This window comes from Carya illinoinensis, chromosome 4 (genome assembly GCF_018687715.1).
Source record: "Carya illinoinensis cultivar Pawnee chromosome 4, C.illinoinensisPawnee_v1, whole genome shotgun sequence".
In the NCBI taxonomy this organism is placed as follows: Eukaryota; Viridiplantae; Streptophyta; class Magnoliopsida; order Fagales; family Juglandaceae; genus Carya; species Carya illinoinensis.
In genome coordinates this window covers 32,203,544-32,221,314 of record NC_056755.1, presented here as the reverse complement: position 1 = coordinate 32,221,314, position 17,771 = coordinate 32,203,544, and the positions used below count along the sequence as shown (strand labels likewise).

The 17,771-nt window shown below is 33.4% G+C and overlaps 1 protein-coding gene and 1 long non-coding RNA gene across 3 annotated transcripts; one reads left to right on the top strand and one right to left on the bottom strand.

The window, feature by feature from the left end:
- The first annotated feature begins 532 nt into the window (after positions 1-532).
- On the top strand, positions 533-1,191 carry LOC122307860. The gene is made up of 2 exons (XR_006241844.1): positions 533-819; positions 904-1,191. It is a non-coding gene; the product is annotated as an uncharacterized LOC122307860 (long non-coding RNA).
- A 9,417-nt stretch (positions 1,192-10,608) lies between these two features.
- On the bottom strand, positions 10,609-17,349 carry LOC122307909 (telomere repeat-binding factor 4-like). 2 transcript variants are annotated; one of them, XM_043121034.1, is made up of 6 exons: positions 16,975-17,349; positions 14,457-14,665; positions 13,213-13,297; positions 12,422-12,505; positions 10,917-11,205; positions 10,609-10,837 (listed from the first exon to the last, which is right to left on the bottom strand). In XM_043121034.1, the coding sequence occupies exons 1-6, from the start codon at positions 17,122-17,124 to the stop codon at positions 10,806-10,808; spliced, it is 849 nt and encodes a 282-aa protein (XP_042976968.1). In that variant the 5' UTR covers positions 17,125-17,349; the 3' UTR covers positions 10,609-10,805. The 2 variants fall into 2 exon arrangements, with proteins under 2 accessions (XP_042976968.1, XP_042976969.1); XM_043121035.1 differs by having other exon boundaries at positions 10,917-11,187; positions 16,975-17,347.
- Between the last annotated feature and the right edge of the window lie 422 nt (positions 17,350-17,771).

The following is a 17,771-nucleotide window of genomic DNA, read 5'->3' as shown; positions in this document are numbered from 1 at the left end:
TCTATTGCACATATCATTATTTTTATTTTCTCTTTGTGAATATTTTCACCATTTTAAACGAGTTTGATTTTAAGTAACTTTTTATGAGGAGACGATCTACGAATTTATTCCTAATTATTACGCGATATCCTCCTGCACTTGGGATAGTCTTTGTGTTACTCATTTTTGAATGAGTCGTGTTCCCGTCAACATCAACCTCACCATCCTCTTCAATTATCTCAACTTCATCAATGCTAGAATTAGAACTGTCCAAATCTCAACATGATCTCTTGATGTACTCATAATTCACTCAACCTGATATCTTGAGACCTGATGAGTAGATTTTCTTGCTTAGAGAACAGTGAAATTAATAGATAAGACAGAAATGTTCAAGTTCATCAAACTGAAATAAATCTATAAAGACACTTGATAAATTACCCTAGTGTTCAAAGTATGAAATAAAACCGAGCAAGAGATGATATAAATAATATATATATCTTAATATTAATAAGTGCCAATAGCTTGAGCTACAGAACTTTCGTCTAACATTTTTATTTCCAATTTTGCCCTTAACTTTATTTCAAAATTACGGACAGTTTGCTTTTATTTCTGTTTTGGTCTTTAGTGAGATTGTGTCATTTAAAAGAATTTCAGACCACACAAATCTTTCATTCTCGTCTTCGTATTCCTCCCAAGTTCTCTCTCTAAACTCAGACCCATCCTCTATTCTCTCTCTCTCCGTTTTTGAATTTATTTATTATTTTGTTTATGAATTTGATGATCTGTGATTTTTGTTTGCAGAAGAAGGAAAATATCACTCCGATTGGCTTGAAGATCGTGGTAATTTCAACTCCATGTCTTTTTGCTTACTTTTTTCTTTCTACTTTTTTCTTGCTGAACCTCTCTCTCTCTCTCTCTCTGAAGCTCACGAACCCAGCTCTCTGCCAAAGCCTCAAGATCCACTCCCTCTGCAAACAACAGGCAATGAAGTGCCAAAATCGATGGTTTCTAACGAGAGAACTGAGAAGCAGCTCCACCAAAATCGATTCCTCCACTCTCTGTGATTTTAATTTCTTTATTATCTCCTAAATTTCCTGCATAATCTTTTCTGATGCTTGGCAGGGACTCGACGAACTGGAGGAAACCGATTTCAGTAATCAAAGGGTGGTTCTCGCCCTCTATGAGACCATGTACTCTGATTTTAATTTCTCTCTATGGTTTCTAACGAGAGAACTGAGAAGCAGCTCCACCAAAATCGATTCCTCCACTCTCTGTGATTTTAATTTCTTTATTATCTCCTAAATTTCCTGAATAATCTTTTATGATGCTTGGCAGGGACTCGACGAACTGGAGGAAACCGATTTCAGTAATCAAAGGGTGGTTCTCGCCCTCTATGAGACCATGTACTCGCACGACGTAACCACGATGCACCAAATCGTTGCTGACTGGAAGGGAATCTCCATTTCTGTCTTCTGAGCCCAGGCAAAGCATCCCCTCTCTATGTATCGTACGAGTGGGTCACGACGGCTCGCTGATACCCTCCATCTCATCCATGTTGTTTCCAGCGTGAAAGACCAACAAATCCAGCGGCTTCGTGAGGACGACTGGGAACTAAAGAAAAAAAAAACATAAAATAAAATAAAAGTGAGAGGAAAGTCATAGAGATGACCCCACTCTTCACTAACTGTTTTGTCCTTATCCACGGAGGTGGCTTTGGTGCTTGGTGCTATAACACATCCTGCCCGATGAGATAAGCACATGTTTAGTGATAAGAATTTATTTCAATTTTTTTATTTTATTTTGTAGGCCCACGCATGCAAGTTGACATGCAGGTCCTTGATTTCAACTGACAGTGGTGCAGGGATCGATGAATTTGCTTTAGTAACGTGACAGGGATGTATGGCATCATAGAATTGACCCCATCAACCTAACATTGACGTTTCATCCTCAATCATAAAATATATATTTGTATTTTAAGTAAACAGTATCTTCTATTGATTAAATTATATATATTTTTTCTTTCTTATATTACTTTTTAATTAATTAATTTTATTTTTTTAAAAAAAGTGTCCGATCTTGGACATTTTATAAAACTATAAAATAAGATATACTTAAGAAAAAAATCGCAAGTGACGTAGTTGGATAATTGAACAAACAGTATATGTGGCACTTTCAAATTTAAAACATGGAATTTGCTTTAGTAACGTGACAGGGATGTATGGCATCATAGAATTGACCCCATCAACCTAACATTGACATTTCATCCTCAATCATAAAATATATATTTGTATTTTAAGTAAATAGTATCTTCTATTGATTAAATTATATATTTTTTTTCTTTCTTATATTACTTTTTAATTAATTAATTTTATTTTTAAAAAAAAGTGTCCGATCTTGGACATTTTATAAAACTATAAAATAAGATATATTTAAGAAAAAAATCACAGGTGACGTAGTTGGATAATTGAACAAATAGTATACATGGCACTTTCAAATATAAATCCATGTTTTAAATACATTTTTTTAAAATAAAGGAATGCGGGCCCAAGCATGTGAATTACATTGTCTTTTGTGAAAATCGACGAATGAAGAAAAAATAATTTAATAAAATCAATAGTCAATGAGATATCGCCAAGTAGAGGGGTCTTATCTTTGTGGGCTTGGTGGGCTAGCTTTTAGGTGGTGAATGGGGCCAATAATGTGCGTAAATCACATGGTGTGTTGGTGGTCGAGCCCTTTAATTGCTTGTCTTACAGACAAAAATATTGAATTTAATATACTAAGGTGGATAGAAAGTTTATATCGACAGGGGTCCAATCACTGATATTTTAACAATTTTGATGACACATTGTCTGAAAAGTGGCTTTAATCATGTCCGGCTTCTTTTATTCATCACTCTCAATACTGTTATGTTAAAAATTATAAATTATGCAATAAATTCCATTTTTTTATGTTTTATTTTAAAAGTTTTAAAAATTGTAACGATTAAATAATATCATTAGATAAAGAACTTAAAGTTAAAAGATATTTTAATTATATTTAAATATTTAGAAAGTTTATATCGACAGGGGTCCAATCACTGATATTTTAACAATTTTGATGACACATTGTCTAAAAAAGACAGGGTACTCGTGTATAGTTGTAGTTATGTTTATTAGAGTGTTGTATTATAGCAATGAATATTTTGCAAACAATGTATATAATGTTTATTATGAAGAGGAAAAAAGTTGTTAAAATATAGATGAAATTCTGTCTATTTATAGCTAAATTAAAAAATTTTTAAATTGTTACACTTAAGGAAAATATCGACTGGGCACACGTGCATCGCACGTGCTACTTTACTAGTATATATATATATATTCCTGTAAGTTTTAATTAATTGATGTGGATTATGAGTTGGTGTAGTGGTAGTAACAGCTGGGGGACCCTTGGCATGCACATAAAGTTACTTTTATTTTTGTCACCTAGGGACCACCCATTTAGACCTCAGATGTATTTCTATTGGGAGTTTTTGGAAATAAGTATAAAGTTCTTTAGTAGATTGATGTACCAGTCATACTCACAAGGATGTAAGGTTTTGCGGGATTTAAGGAAATTTTATTTTTAAGTCACATGTAAACATTAATACTAGGAAAACCACGTAATTAAAGAGGATTAACCTATTTGTTCTGGATGATTTAACACAAAGGTCCAAAATAAAAAACCAATTCTTTTTTCAAAAATTAAAAAAAAAAATTACTGAAAACAAAAGATCATTGATTTTTTCATTTTCTAACTGTATGAAATGTTTTAGATAGTACTTTTACACAAAAACATATATTTATAGCATAATAAAATAACAAACACATTTAGTGGATAAATGATTGTCGACACCCTCTCTCTCTCTCTCTCTCTCTCTCTCTCTCTCTCTCTAATTGTCCCAATTTCATCCGCACAACATTTCAGTCTTCGACTTCTAGCGTGAATGCCATGAGTGAATGAAGAAAATGAAAATGCAGAAAATAAAACTCTAAACCTAGAGAATAAAATGCAGAGAATAAAATCAAAAAATATGAAAGAATAAAACCCTAAATCTAGAGAATAAAATGCAGAGGAAATACCTATGAATGCCGCCGCCACTGACGTCGTTGTCGTGGTGGTCGTGGGAGTAAGAACTGTATTGATTATCGGCATGAAACTAGTTTTGTAGTGTGGGATCGTTGGGAGAGAAATGGGGTGGCTAGGAATGTACTGAATAACAGAGGAGATGGAGGGATACATTCGGTCAATTCAAAATCAACAAAAGGGTTTGGGTGTATGCGGGTGATCTATTTGTGATTTTCATGAAGTGCCTACATGGCACGTGCTGTAAAAATGCGTTTCATAGTCGACTGGCCCGAAGCTTTTCTCTGTCCAAAATTCTTTATGCTAGACATGCAAAAGTGTGAGAGAATTTTGGCACCATCATCTCTACCGACCAAACACAGACAATTCCCAGCATTAATTGACATCCACAAGCATCATTAACAATTAAAAACAAGGGTTTCATTTAATTAATTGATTATTGAATAAACCATTGATTCTGTACTGATTAATGGGTATCTTAATTAATTTCTATGTGAGAGAGATGATAATGAATAAGGTTAAAAGGCATGCATGTAGTTTGTACGTGATCATGTGAAGTACCAAAACAAGGTATTAAAAATGTTAAGGATATATAATATTTGTTTGTGGAGATTTTCTATTTTTTTTTTCTATACTGGGATAGAGGGTTTGAACCTGATTCTCTTATTTAGAGACCAGACCTTATGTTATCTACCCGTTTGGATGCCCAACTCACTCGAGTGCATCTCACTTTTAGAATGAGTTCAATATCCAAACACACGGTTCGAGCCATTTTCAGTAGAGTTCAAATGTGAACTTAGTGTGGGTCCCTCGCATGTGCTGCTTTCTTCCACTGCACTGATGCAATTCCTACATCGATGGCTGGGTCCCACCTGAAGGCTGACACTGCATTAGGATTTTGGATTGCAAGTAATCCATTACGAACATTTTACAATTTTTCTCTTTTTTGATGCAAGTCTGGCATCGATTTTGTGGGGGCCATGTTTGACATATGAACAGGAACATAATGGTGGGATCCAATATACATGTTTTCATAAATATATCTAAACTCAATTTAATATCCAAACACATCTAAACTCATTTTAGATGGGTCCCACATAACTCAATCCACTTAGTCAACTCACTACTATTTATAAAGAACTCAGTTATGCTCAACTCCAGCATAGTATCCCAATGCAGCCTTAATCATCTAGCTAAGCTAGGCATGTATATGATATGAGAACAAGATTTTATGGAGATCATTTGGCCTCAATTTTGATTGCCATTTATTTCTCGTTAATTTAAGTTGACTGTCAATAAAATGTTATTCAATTTATTAAAAATTTAAAATTTACATAACCTCCAAATATAGTTGTGTTATCAACGGTGAAACTACACAACCTCTTAAAATATTCCTTTAGTTCAAATAGGAATTAATTAGAAAAAAAAAAATCCAAAAAATGAAAAGCTTCATATATTGCTCGAAAATGTTGTCATGGCATAGTTTGAGGCCAAGTCATTATTTATTATACTCTTATTTGAAATATAATAAGAAGATTGATCGGCATGCAAGCACCTTGGATCAAGTATAAGAGTGATTATTATTAACTTTATTAATTAAGTTTTATTTATTTATTTTTTTTAAGTTTAAAACCACTTTTGTAGTATTGTAATAGTAAGCATTTGTTACTATCATTGCTATATTTGTTATTGGTATTAAGAATTATTTTTGGATGACATTGAAGAAAAATATTGATTTTTTGAGAATTAAAAAGATAAGTTGATCTAAGATATTCTGTGAATAGTAAAAAAGATAGTAAAAAAATGATGATAAAATATTGAATAGTAATGAATAGTACTATTTTTGTAAAAAGTAATGATAAAATAATTAATAATAGTAGAGTATGCTGAGAATACTCCACCCAAACTGGCCCTAAATGGAAGGAATTTTCAAGTTGGAAAAAGTATATAACTTTGTTTATAACACATGAAAAGACCTCAAAACCACTTGAAAATATTAAAATTGGCTAGTGGTATTAGGAATAGAGAAAAACGAAAGGAAAATAGTGCTTGGGCAAAAGTTTTGATTTTGCATTCCGTTCTTTGAACATCATGAAGTTGCTAAGGAAGTCATGGATGCCTTTGAAAGAAAGTATGGCTTGAGATCCGCTACTTATACACAATTATTATTGGAGAAGTGCAATAAAACTGCATGGAAGAGAATGAAAGCATCAGTGATTATAGACAACGAATGGAGTTGATCACAAAAGGATTATTAGACGCCAGCTATCCTCTCACTAATAAAATGTAAGTTATACCCATACTTAATAGTCTTCTTTTGTTTTGGAAGTATATTATTACTTCTTTAACACATAGTAGAAAGGAATTAACTATACCTTCTCCTATAGTAATTTTGGTGCTAGTAGAAGCAAGAGTGGAGAGAAGAGAGAGAGAAAAGTGATCCTCTAATATTTTAAATAGCACAAGCCACATGACTTCTTTCAACAAGACAAAGTCAAAAAAATTTAAGAAAAAGAGAATGCTAAAGAAAAAGCACAATAAATGAAAAGGACATCTAAGGCTAAGGAAGAATAATGGAGAAGGTAAAAGTCAAAAGAAAATGCACGCAATTCAAAAGGGAATGGGGAATTCTAAACTCTATTTGGAAAGTACTCGAAGCGTGGAAAGAAAAGATATTTCAAATCACAGTCTCTTAACAAAGGAAAATCGAAGGAAACACAAAGAGATTGTAATGATTGCACCGAAAGTAATGCTCATCATTGGTGGATTAACTTTACAACAACAAAACATATTTTCAAGAGCAAGAATCCACTCCATTTGGACAATAACACATATTGTGAGGTGTTGGGGTAAGGTACTTGTAAAATTTCTTTAAATTGATCAGTTATTTTACCAAGTGATATATTGTATGTACCTAGCATTCATATAAAGTTAATATATACGTGCCCATATTAGACCAAAAGGGTTACACAGTTGAGTTTAAGTCTGGAATAATTATTATTAGTAAAGGTGATGTATTAGGAGAATGTATGAAAAATCACTATATGTACTCTTTGAATATTGATATTAATAATAAAGTATCTATTTCTAATTATTTGAATGTATCGATTAATTGTACATATGTATGACATTTAAAATTGGGTCATGTAAATAAAAATAAAATGGTTAGAATGTATAAAAGTGGGTTAATACCAGAAGTAAAATCATATGTGAACCAAGTGTCAAATGTAAACTAAATAGTATATAATTTGATAGAAAGCAAAGATACTGTCTTCCTCGAGAACATTGACTTAGTTACTATGATAGATCATACTGATTTGTTAAACAGTTTAGAAAGCCAACATTGAAAACTGCAGGTTTAGACGTTGAAATGAGTTGAGTTGAGATGAAGGTTAAAAATTGAATAAAATATTATTAGAATATTATTTTTTAATATTATTATTATTTTGATATTTGAAAAAATTATATTTTTTGTTATATTTTGTGTTGGAAGTTGGGAAAGTTGTAATGATTAGATGAAATGAGTTGAGAGGAGTTGAGAAACCAAATGCAGCCTTAGAAAATGATCCTTAAAATTCTTTTGAAGTGTGATCAATTGCAGTAGTTTTGTTAAATGACTTGAGGCTATGAAAGATGAATTATAATCAATTAAGAAACATGATGTTTAGGAATTAATAGAATTTCCAAATGATAGAAAAGTTATTAGTTGCATGTGGATTCTCAGAAAAAGGTTTTATACTGATGGAAGTTTAGAGAGATATAAAGAAAGGTTGGTGGCTAAAGAGTTTACTTAACAACATGGTGTAGACTTTGTTGATACATATTCACTTGTAGCAAGATTTACATTCGTTAGGATAACTGTGTTTTAGGTTGCTAGATTGGATTTGGAATTACATCACTTAGGTGTTAAAAGAATATTCCTAGACTAGGAACTAAAAGAAGATATCTTTATGATTCAATCTTAAGTTGTGCAAATTGAAGGATATGAAAATAAAGTCTATAAACTAAAAAGGACTCTGTATGAACTCAAACAATCTTCAATATAGTAGTACTTTAAATTCTACCAAGCGAAATTAGAAATGGGATATGAAATGAGTCTATTAAGTCACTGTATATATACATGGAAGTGCAAAAATAAAATAGCAATACTAGCACTGTACATAGATGATATATTGCTAGCAAGCAATTGTTCACATATGATGAACAAAACAAAAGAGTATTGGGGATCTAAATTTGAAATGAATGACATGGGTAGGGCTGGTAATGTTCTTGTAATATAATTTTAAAAGATAAAAACTCAAAATTACTATATCTAGACCAGGTGCTTAAAAGACTTAGTATGGAAAATTGTAAAGCTTTAAGCACCACTATTTGCAGAGGACATAAAATAAAAGTATGTGCTCTAAAAATGAAGAATAAATAAGTGAAATGCTTAAAGTTTCTTATACTTAGGTTGTGGATAGCCTCATATATGCAATAACAAGTACAAGACTTGAAATTTATCATATAGTAGGACTAATAAGTAGAAATCAATCTAACTCAAGCAAAGAACATTGGCAAGCAGTAAAGTGAACACTAAAATACTTGCAAATGAACTAAATGTATAAAATTATGTTTTGGGATCGATGATCTAAAATTAGTTGAATATAAACTTATAGTGATGCTGACTTTGGAAGTGAAAGTGATGAGATGACAGAAAATCAATGTATTTCTATTTGGTGGAACGACCGTTTCTTGGTTGAGCAAAAAATAAGGTTGTGTTGCAAAGTCTATAATGGAAGCTTGAGTGCATTGCATGCTGCATGGCTGTTAGTAATGCATTTTGGATAAAATGTTTTATTGGATGTTTAAAATTGATATATCCATCAAATTAGTCAATGTGTTTTGTTGTAACAAGTGTGCTATTTCATTAATAAAAAGTGGATCACAAAGCTATAAAGGAACACATTTTAGATATAGTAGATAGAGGGGAACTTAAGTTCGACTTCATTCCCCTCAATTCATATGGTATCCAACTCTATGAGTAAGAGATTGTCTCTAGAGAGATTTAGAGTGGATGTCGCTAATATGGGATTAAGAAACACCTACGTTAGGTAGCTACATGGTTAAAGGACATAACTCAGAAGAATTTGAGGATGCCTAGATAAATAAGATTATGTAATCCTACTTGTGAGAATAAATTGGTCATTCATGGTTAGGAGATACTAATGAGATATGGATATTAAATTTCTTTTGGGTATAAAAAATATTAATATGCACCACATTTTATGGGTAATATTTATGCTCGTGCAAAGTAGAATCACTAATAAGGTAATCGAGGAAAACCTCAAGAATGGCTTTAGAGAAAGTACTTGATAAAGATTCAGTGTAAGTTGATACATAGTTTATATATTTGGCTGAAGACGTCAATTGTGGCAAGTATAGACTAATTTCCTAACCACACATAATTGATGTCATCACTATATATTTAGTGAAACAAAACCACCCCTAATATGTTGTCAGTGAGAGGACATAGTAAAGAGTGTGGCCAGGTAAGATAGTGACAAAAATGTGCGCACACATAGCCTTGTCATAATTTGATATCAATCTACAGGTGTTGCATATGAGAGTTGGCATGTGGATAACTTTTCTTTGGTACCCAGGTAAACATGTTCAACTACATTCGTCAAGAAATAACTTTTACTTATTCAACTAACAATTAAAGTAGAGCAGGGTCAGGGTCCATACTTTCACGTATTATGGATAGGAGACACCCCCAAGCATTTTCATTTCTCTTTTATACAAATGAATCCCATTATTTGCTCATTCTTCATCGAATCATATGGATCGATCAAGCAATGATAGAATTTCCTATTTTGTTTACTGAATCACATGAGATTCCATATATATATAATGTATGAAGTACGTATGAATGGATGAATTGAAAGAGTTGTATACTTAAAAATCGTAAGGTTCCTTTATGTCAAGTGGGAGATGTAGATGCATGAGATAACCACCCAATAACAGTATGCACCCCCACTGCACATTCATGCTCTCTCATGGTGACGGTTTACCATAGTGGGTGTTGCTTAGGGATGTACGAAGGGACACCTCTGTTTGGCTGTACCCGACAATTATGTCTCTTGTAACTGTTGATATTGTCCATAAATAAGGTCCTGTGCACATGTTCAAAACAGTTTTTCATTCCCTCTGTTTTCACAAACTTGTGAGACCAAATACCCTAACAGGAAATCACCATAACAGATCGTTAGCTTTTCTTACAAGTTGAACCCACATCTATAACAAATAGCAAATATCCTTGTTCATTATACTTGGGGTAATACTCTTTCACAAATAGACCAGGCATAATCTGCACCTTTTAAAACAAAAGCAAAGTCCTCTACTGCTCTGTCCCCCACACATAGAAATCTAAGAAATTGAGGAAAAACAGTATATAAAATAAAGATTATCCGGACAGCAAAATTCATCCAAACCTGTGACAATCATTCATCACCCGGTCTAGTCTGGAGAGATCTAATATCATCATTTTCTTGATAAGTAAATCAACTTTATTAAATGCGTAAAGGAGGAAAATCCAAGATACAAAATCATTATTTTGCAACAAATAAAACAAACTAGTTCGACTACACCTGGAGGAAATGTGGATTGAAAGAAAATAAACTTAAATTTACAAATGCTAATCAGAGGTGTCATTCCGCCAATTTCATATTGAAATCATATTCCTAAGCCATAAACACCATTTGACCTTGTGAACCTGCCAAGAATAAAAATATAGTTAAAGAAGGTTAAAAAAGTTTATGGTAAAAATAGTAAGAATCTGGACTTTCATATACATTTCTCAAAAATCTCTTTTGCCAACTGTAAAAGTGAATCCGTGTCTTCAGCCATCTTTGAAATTCTCTCTGCCTCCTTAATTGCTTCAGCTGCTACAAATAATTTGTTTTCTGCTTCAGCAATCTTGTAAGCAGCAGCCTCTGCTACTTCCTTTATTGTTTCTTCCGTAGGCACATCATCAATGCTCTGTGATTGCTTACATTGGACGTCCTGTTTTTGGGTAGGTGTCTCAGATGAGGCATCATTTTTCATCTTGTAGCAGTTTTGGACCTGCATTTTGACAATGGACTGATTGGCTTTATATGTCACCCCAACTAATATTATTTACCAGTTTGGAATGCTGCTAATGTGCTGCAGGTGACTTTGAATACAACTGTGCTCATCAAAGACAAAACAAGTCTGCTTTAAAATGCCGCCAGCATGACAAGATTATTATGTGTAAAGACAGCATGAAATTGAAAACAGAGTGACAACATAGATAGCTCAGTTTTGTTTTTGATAAGTTGAAGCTATCTCTTCAGTTATGATGGAATTGCATTAAGAATTCACAAAATTACACGATTTCAATCCATTACCATCACCAGAGATACAATGGCTTCCATTTGGCATTAGCCATTTCCTAATGGCTGACTTGTGCAAAATGCTTAGAGTGAATGCATGACTAACGTAATTAACTCCCATCTAGCATTACTTCTCTTGAAAGAAATTAGGAGTCAATGTGTGATCATAACATCAGAAATAGCTACAACAAGAGGAGAGAGCATTGCACAAAGAGCAAACTTGCCATGGCCCATGGCCAATTAGAATGCAGCACTTAGAGAACTAGGACTAGGATTTTTTGGAGTTTCTATTCTAATTTTAGGGTTTAGAGTGGTAGAAATACATAAATCTCCTTGAATTTCAGAAATAGCAGTCATCTATGGTAAGGTAACCAAGAAGTGCAAACAACCAAATAAACACTAGGCAACTGGGTACTAGAGCAAATAAATAGCTTTATCATGTAGGAGATCTGTTTTTATGGAATGAAAAGTAAATTAAAGCTTGTAACAATGAGCAAGTATCAATTCCATATTATATTACATTTTGTAACACCTCAATGAAAGGCGCAAACCACATGGCCTATACTCCAAAAAGAGTAGTCAATGATACAATTGGAGTCCCATTGAAACATTATAAAGAACAAGAACAAGAACTTTTTCCGAAGCATAAAATGGTATGGCTACTTGAGCATAATGCACCAAGTATACAATGGGATCCCATACATCACCTATCTTATCCTCTTATCATATGGGGTATCACAAATTTGAGCATGATGCACCAAGTATACACCAGCTGCTTGAAATGGTATGGCTCATATGGGTATATTAAATGAACCAGCAAGCAGAATACTGCAAATTTTTTTTTTTTTTTTTTTTATAGGTAAAAGTAAAATTTTTTTGATATAAAAGGAATACTGCAAAATAATTAGTGAATAGTCTACACTGAAAAGTATTAAATCAATTACCTTTTCAAGTTTGTCTTGTGCAACCAGCCTTCTCAACCTTGTACTTAATAGCCTCCTAAAATTTTGTGGGACCTCGTGCCTTTTCTGCAACAACAATTATTAGGAAAACAAGACAATAATTGTTTATCTGAAACATGCAGTCAGTGTAAGCATAATGGTTGATATATAGCCTAAAGAAGATTAAGGACACATGACATAAAGTAAAGTAGCAGCAAATAGGTAACATCATTCACAACTTCCCAAACCAGCCAACCCCTAAACTGCTTTCTTTCTTATTGTAAGACAAAAGGAAAGCTCATTATTATTATTTCTTTGATAGTTAAGGAAAGCTCATTATTAGAAAGCATAGAAGCAGCACAACAACGAAATCAAAATGCATAAGCAGAATCAGATTCTATTGCTTCTTCTAACTGGTCATCGTACCAACTAGAATAGAAAAAGGAGAGTGCCACCATCAGCCTACAGGGTATTAGCAACTGTTTCCAGCTGTTTTTCCTCCCAGTAGGAGGAGAAGGTTCTTATGCATTATTCACCAATCTGGCAATTAAAATTTTCTCAAATTTGGCTGCAGATTAGGACATGGATATACAGTGTACCAGGGAAATTCAATTTAGTCAGAAGAATTCAACGGAAAAAAAATATATAGCAGCTACATCTATTAATATCCTGCTGTCATAAAGCTGACATCAATATTTGGCATCAGTAGTATCTTAGAGATATTTTTTATAGGCCAAATCATTAAGTTACTCCACTGTACTAACTAAAATGATATATGAGAAATGAATCATTACCTCAATAAAGCTAACAATTTTACCAGTATCCAGTCCATCTGGTTCTTTCAAGGTTGAAAGTGCTTCAAAGATCATTGCATTGTACCTGAAAACAAATGATAAAATCTTTCAAACAAAACATGAAACTAATACCTTAAAACATTTCAAGTTGTATAAGACTACTGGGAATTAATGAAAATGTGAACAAGACACTTCGTAAGAACTGTGGGCATATATGTTTTTTCGGAGGATTTCTTTTCTAATTTTCAAGGGCATATTACCCAAAATGAAACCTCTTCAGGATTACTTGCACATGATTGTACTGACATTAAAAAAGGTTTTCCTGGTAGAATAGCTTGAATGCATAGAAGTAACAGAGAAATCTTGTCACTGAAAATAAGGCTAGGGGTGAAAGGCCAACCACAATAGAATATCGCTGGTTTCAAAACTCATTATGACATATGATTTTAGGAAGAGTATTTATGAGATCCCATGAAACACAAAGCATAACCTGATTGTGCCAGTCAGTATTTGTCCATCAAATTGTAAATGTGCCACATAAACCAACTTTATAATTCCAACAAAATTAACTACAGAGCTTTGAGTCGTGCCTCATTTATGGTTTTTCATTTGACTAGAGGTTCATGCGATTAGGAAATGTAAGAAAGCATGCCACGATTCCATGCATTTGGGCAGGAGACTCTACAAGTCCCTAGGTTAGGAATCAAGAAATGATTTTTTTTTTATTATTAGAGAGGGATCAAGATATGATAACTCTCTTCCACAAGGAATTTACATATAAGCCTACTTTATAACACCAAAGACAACAAACTATGTTCAAAGTCTGATGACGACTCACTTATCTTCTTAATAAAGGACTATGCTATAGTTTTAAAGAAATGATGGCCATCTCATTTCAACTTGTCAGCTGAAACATTCTTTGGCTTCAAGATACATATACAGCATTTCCTTTTCCTCTTACTTTTTAACCATCCTATTGTAAGGCTTGCATGAATTTATAAGAATTTGAAAAAAGTGTCTTCTTTCAAAATACATACTTCTATTCCCACTTATCAGTCCAGACCTTTTGTCATTCAGAAAAATTCCAATCACTCAGCAGACATGCAAACATATACAATTCAAAACTTCATAGCATACCATACGGCATCATGGAGTTACCTGCATAATTTTTCTATTGGTTATTGAAAAGAAAAGACAAGGAAATCTATCGGCACCAAAAGCAAGAGAAAAAATACATGCCATACCTTGAAGCATTTTTCCCATCCATTAAGCTTTTTGAAGAATCATCCATATTTGGATCAGTTGTAGCAATATTTGCAACTGGAGTAGCAGTTGAGGTCTGTAAACTAGCCAATGGAGTGGTGGGAACATCAGGGTTAGGTTTTGTTTTTGGTGTCCGAGATTTTTCCCTGGGGCCTTGGCCAGCACTAACACTCATATTCCGCCATTTATCCTATTCATAAAGAAAACAATGAGAGCACTTACTAGGCACATACAAATTTACTAGAAGAAACATATGTTGTGATACTAAATTAGTTGAAATCCACTACACCAATTTTTTCGTAGTTTATGATAAGAAGCTACTTCCAATGGAAGGTAAAGAAGTTAAATAAATTGAAATGCACAAAAAATTACACTATATAGAGGCAAAATACCTCAACAAACAATACAAACACAATGACACAGCCAATAATGGAGTTCAGACTTTCCCATCATATATTCTTGCTAATGCCCTCAAAAGATGCTGTAGTGGATATAAACTTAGTAATACCCTCAAAGATGCTGTAGCAAGGGGAATACCATCAGGTGAGTACCAAGTCATTGCCTCTGCAATCATCATGTCAACAACTATCTAGCCGGCAGTGGCTCCAAGGGGTGTAACAACTGTCCATGAGCCACTAACTCCTTGCCTCAATTCTTTTTCTATGCTAACATAGTGATATCTGCAAGGCACATCTAAACTTGATGTGTAATTCCCCATGAGGGGTCCAAGCCACATCTAAACCCATGCTCCAAAAGGACTAGTCAATTGTACACTTGGAGCCGCTTAGAATCATTATAAAGTGCAAGAACTTCTCACATCCAAGCAACGCGGGATCCCATTCACCACCTACACTCACTGAATATAGGATATCACATTATATCTATAGGTAACTAGACAAAAATCAAATCTGACTTGCAACCACCAGCTCGGGATATGGTTCTTCTCCCTTGGCAACCTCTCCATCAACAAAATGACTTCTAAACAAGTGTCCAATCTTGTAGGGATGAGCTTAATAAAAGCATGGCCTAAGAAACGACTTATTAAGTATGAGTGCTAGGATAAATCGCAAAGGGGGTGGTCCCTCATTTGATTTTCATGGAATCAGTCCATTTTATGCCCTAGCACTTCATCATATTTTAGTTCTTACTGAGAATAATTTTTTGAGCCAACCCCATTCCGACTCAGAGGTTGTAGAGCTAATTCACCAGATAAAGTAATGTAATTTTGTATCATGATCTACTTTCCCCGTATTAATATCCTGTAATCAAAGGAAGTAAAGCATATCAATACCATTTATTCAGATCTTGAATCGTGGAAGTTAAATTCAACAAAGGAAAAGGTAAAAAATACAAAACATATCCCGAGGAACCAAATATCTACATACTGCAAAACACTTCTTTCATGTAAAATCCCCTATAGTTTATTACTGAGTATTACTTATAAGAGACCTGCTAAACAAAGTGTATACTTGCATGCTATCATAGTGGATGTTAATCTAAGTTATGGGAAGCTAATAGCACCAAGAGAAACTACAAGATAGCTTAATGCACCGAAAGAAACTACCGGATAGCTTGTGATCTAACAAATATTGAAGTGGTTCCCAATGATTCATTGTTGTTGCTAGTAAAAAATCTTCAAGTTCCTCGTCACAATTCAATGTACTAACAACCAATTGTGTTGGTTCAAGGATTTTTGCATACTAATATATTGCTTGCAGAGGAATAGGTTTGGGGCAATCGTCATGTTTTCATCTTGGAAAGGAATTTGGGGCAATTGTCACATCATGGCTGTTTGGAAGATGATGCTTCAATGTTTAACGTGGCTGTTTGGAAAGCTCATTGGGAAGGGTTTAGGGCTTTTTCTTTCATACATTGTTACTTTGGGCTTTGGCTGTTGTATTGGATGGGACTAGTTGTAATGACTTTTATGCTATTTTTTTACAGCACTTAGCTTGTAATTAGGTTCATCTCCTGTATACTTCCTGTGTACTTGGGTCTTGCCTAATTATGTGGTTTAATAAATTCTTCTTACTTATAAAAAAAAAAATATATATATATATATATATATCTATTGCTTGTAGAAATCTCCATTGGGTTAAAATATACAAGGGCATATAATCAAGAAGAACACCCGCTCCTCACAATTCACAAAGAAACATTCTTTCGTTGCACTTACTCTAGATTTTGGGCTTTGTGTGGTCATCAAAACCTACCGTGCAAAGTGCCAAAGACATAATGATTTTAATACTTGAAAGTAAAAAATTACTCAGCAGGAGTGCGTCCGAATGGCCCTGCCTTGAGAGGTTCCCGACATAAAAATAAAAAATATAAATATAAATAAAAAAATACTTGATAGTAAAAAAAAATTCAAATTCAGCATAACAAGTCCTCAAACTAATTACCGACGATCTCGGTTAGCTGATACTATGAGACCAGGATAATATATATACATATATAAATATATATATATATATCGAGAGAGAGAGAGAGTAACCTAACCTTGAGATCAATGTTGGTGCGAGAGAAGAGGACGGTATTGAACTCAGGGTCTCTCTGGATGTCCTTCCATTTGCCGGTGCCGTGCTTGGCCACTCCGGCACGTAATGCTTCTTCTTCCTCCGCTGTCCACTTTTGTTTCGGGTTTCCCATCTCTCTCTGTCTCTCTCTCTTTGGGGGCCACCGTTGCCACAACCCCTACAAATACTCAAGCTCACTGCCTCTAGACCGATGATCCCTTTTGCTTTGAACGAGGGTTTCTCTTGCTTCCCAGTCTCGCGCTTCCAATTTCCAAAGAGGGGGCGGTGAGCAGACAATCCGGAACGTGGAGACGAATTAAAAAATGAATAATAATCCGTAATCGTTCCAGTAAGAATGGGAACACAATATTTTTATATTTTGATTAAGGTGACGGTTGACAGTGAGATGATAAGAGATCAGTTAAAATTATATAAAATATTATTATAATATTATTTTTTAATATTAATATTATTTTAAGATATAAAAATATTAAATTATTTATTATATTTTTTGAAAAAATTTAAAAAATTATATTAATGAGGTGAAATGAATTAAAACTATTTTTATATCCAAACTTAACCTAAGTGCATTTTGACTTAATCTCTATAAATATATATATAATTCTACTTAATATTTCCTGCACTATATATTAAGAAGTGATTTATCATTTTTATCCTTTTATTTAAGTATATTTATTAATGTGTAAATAAGTGTATATAAATAAAACGATAAAAATAATAAATCACATATTTATACATTGCATGAAAATGATAAATAGC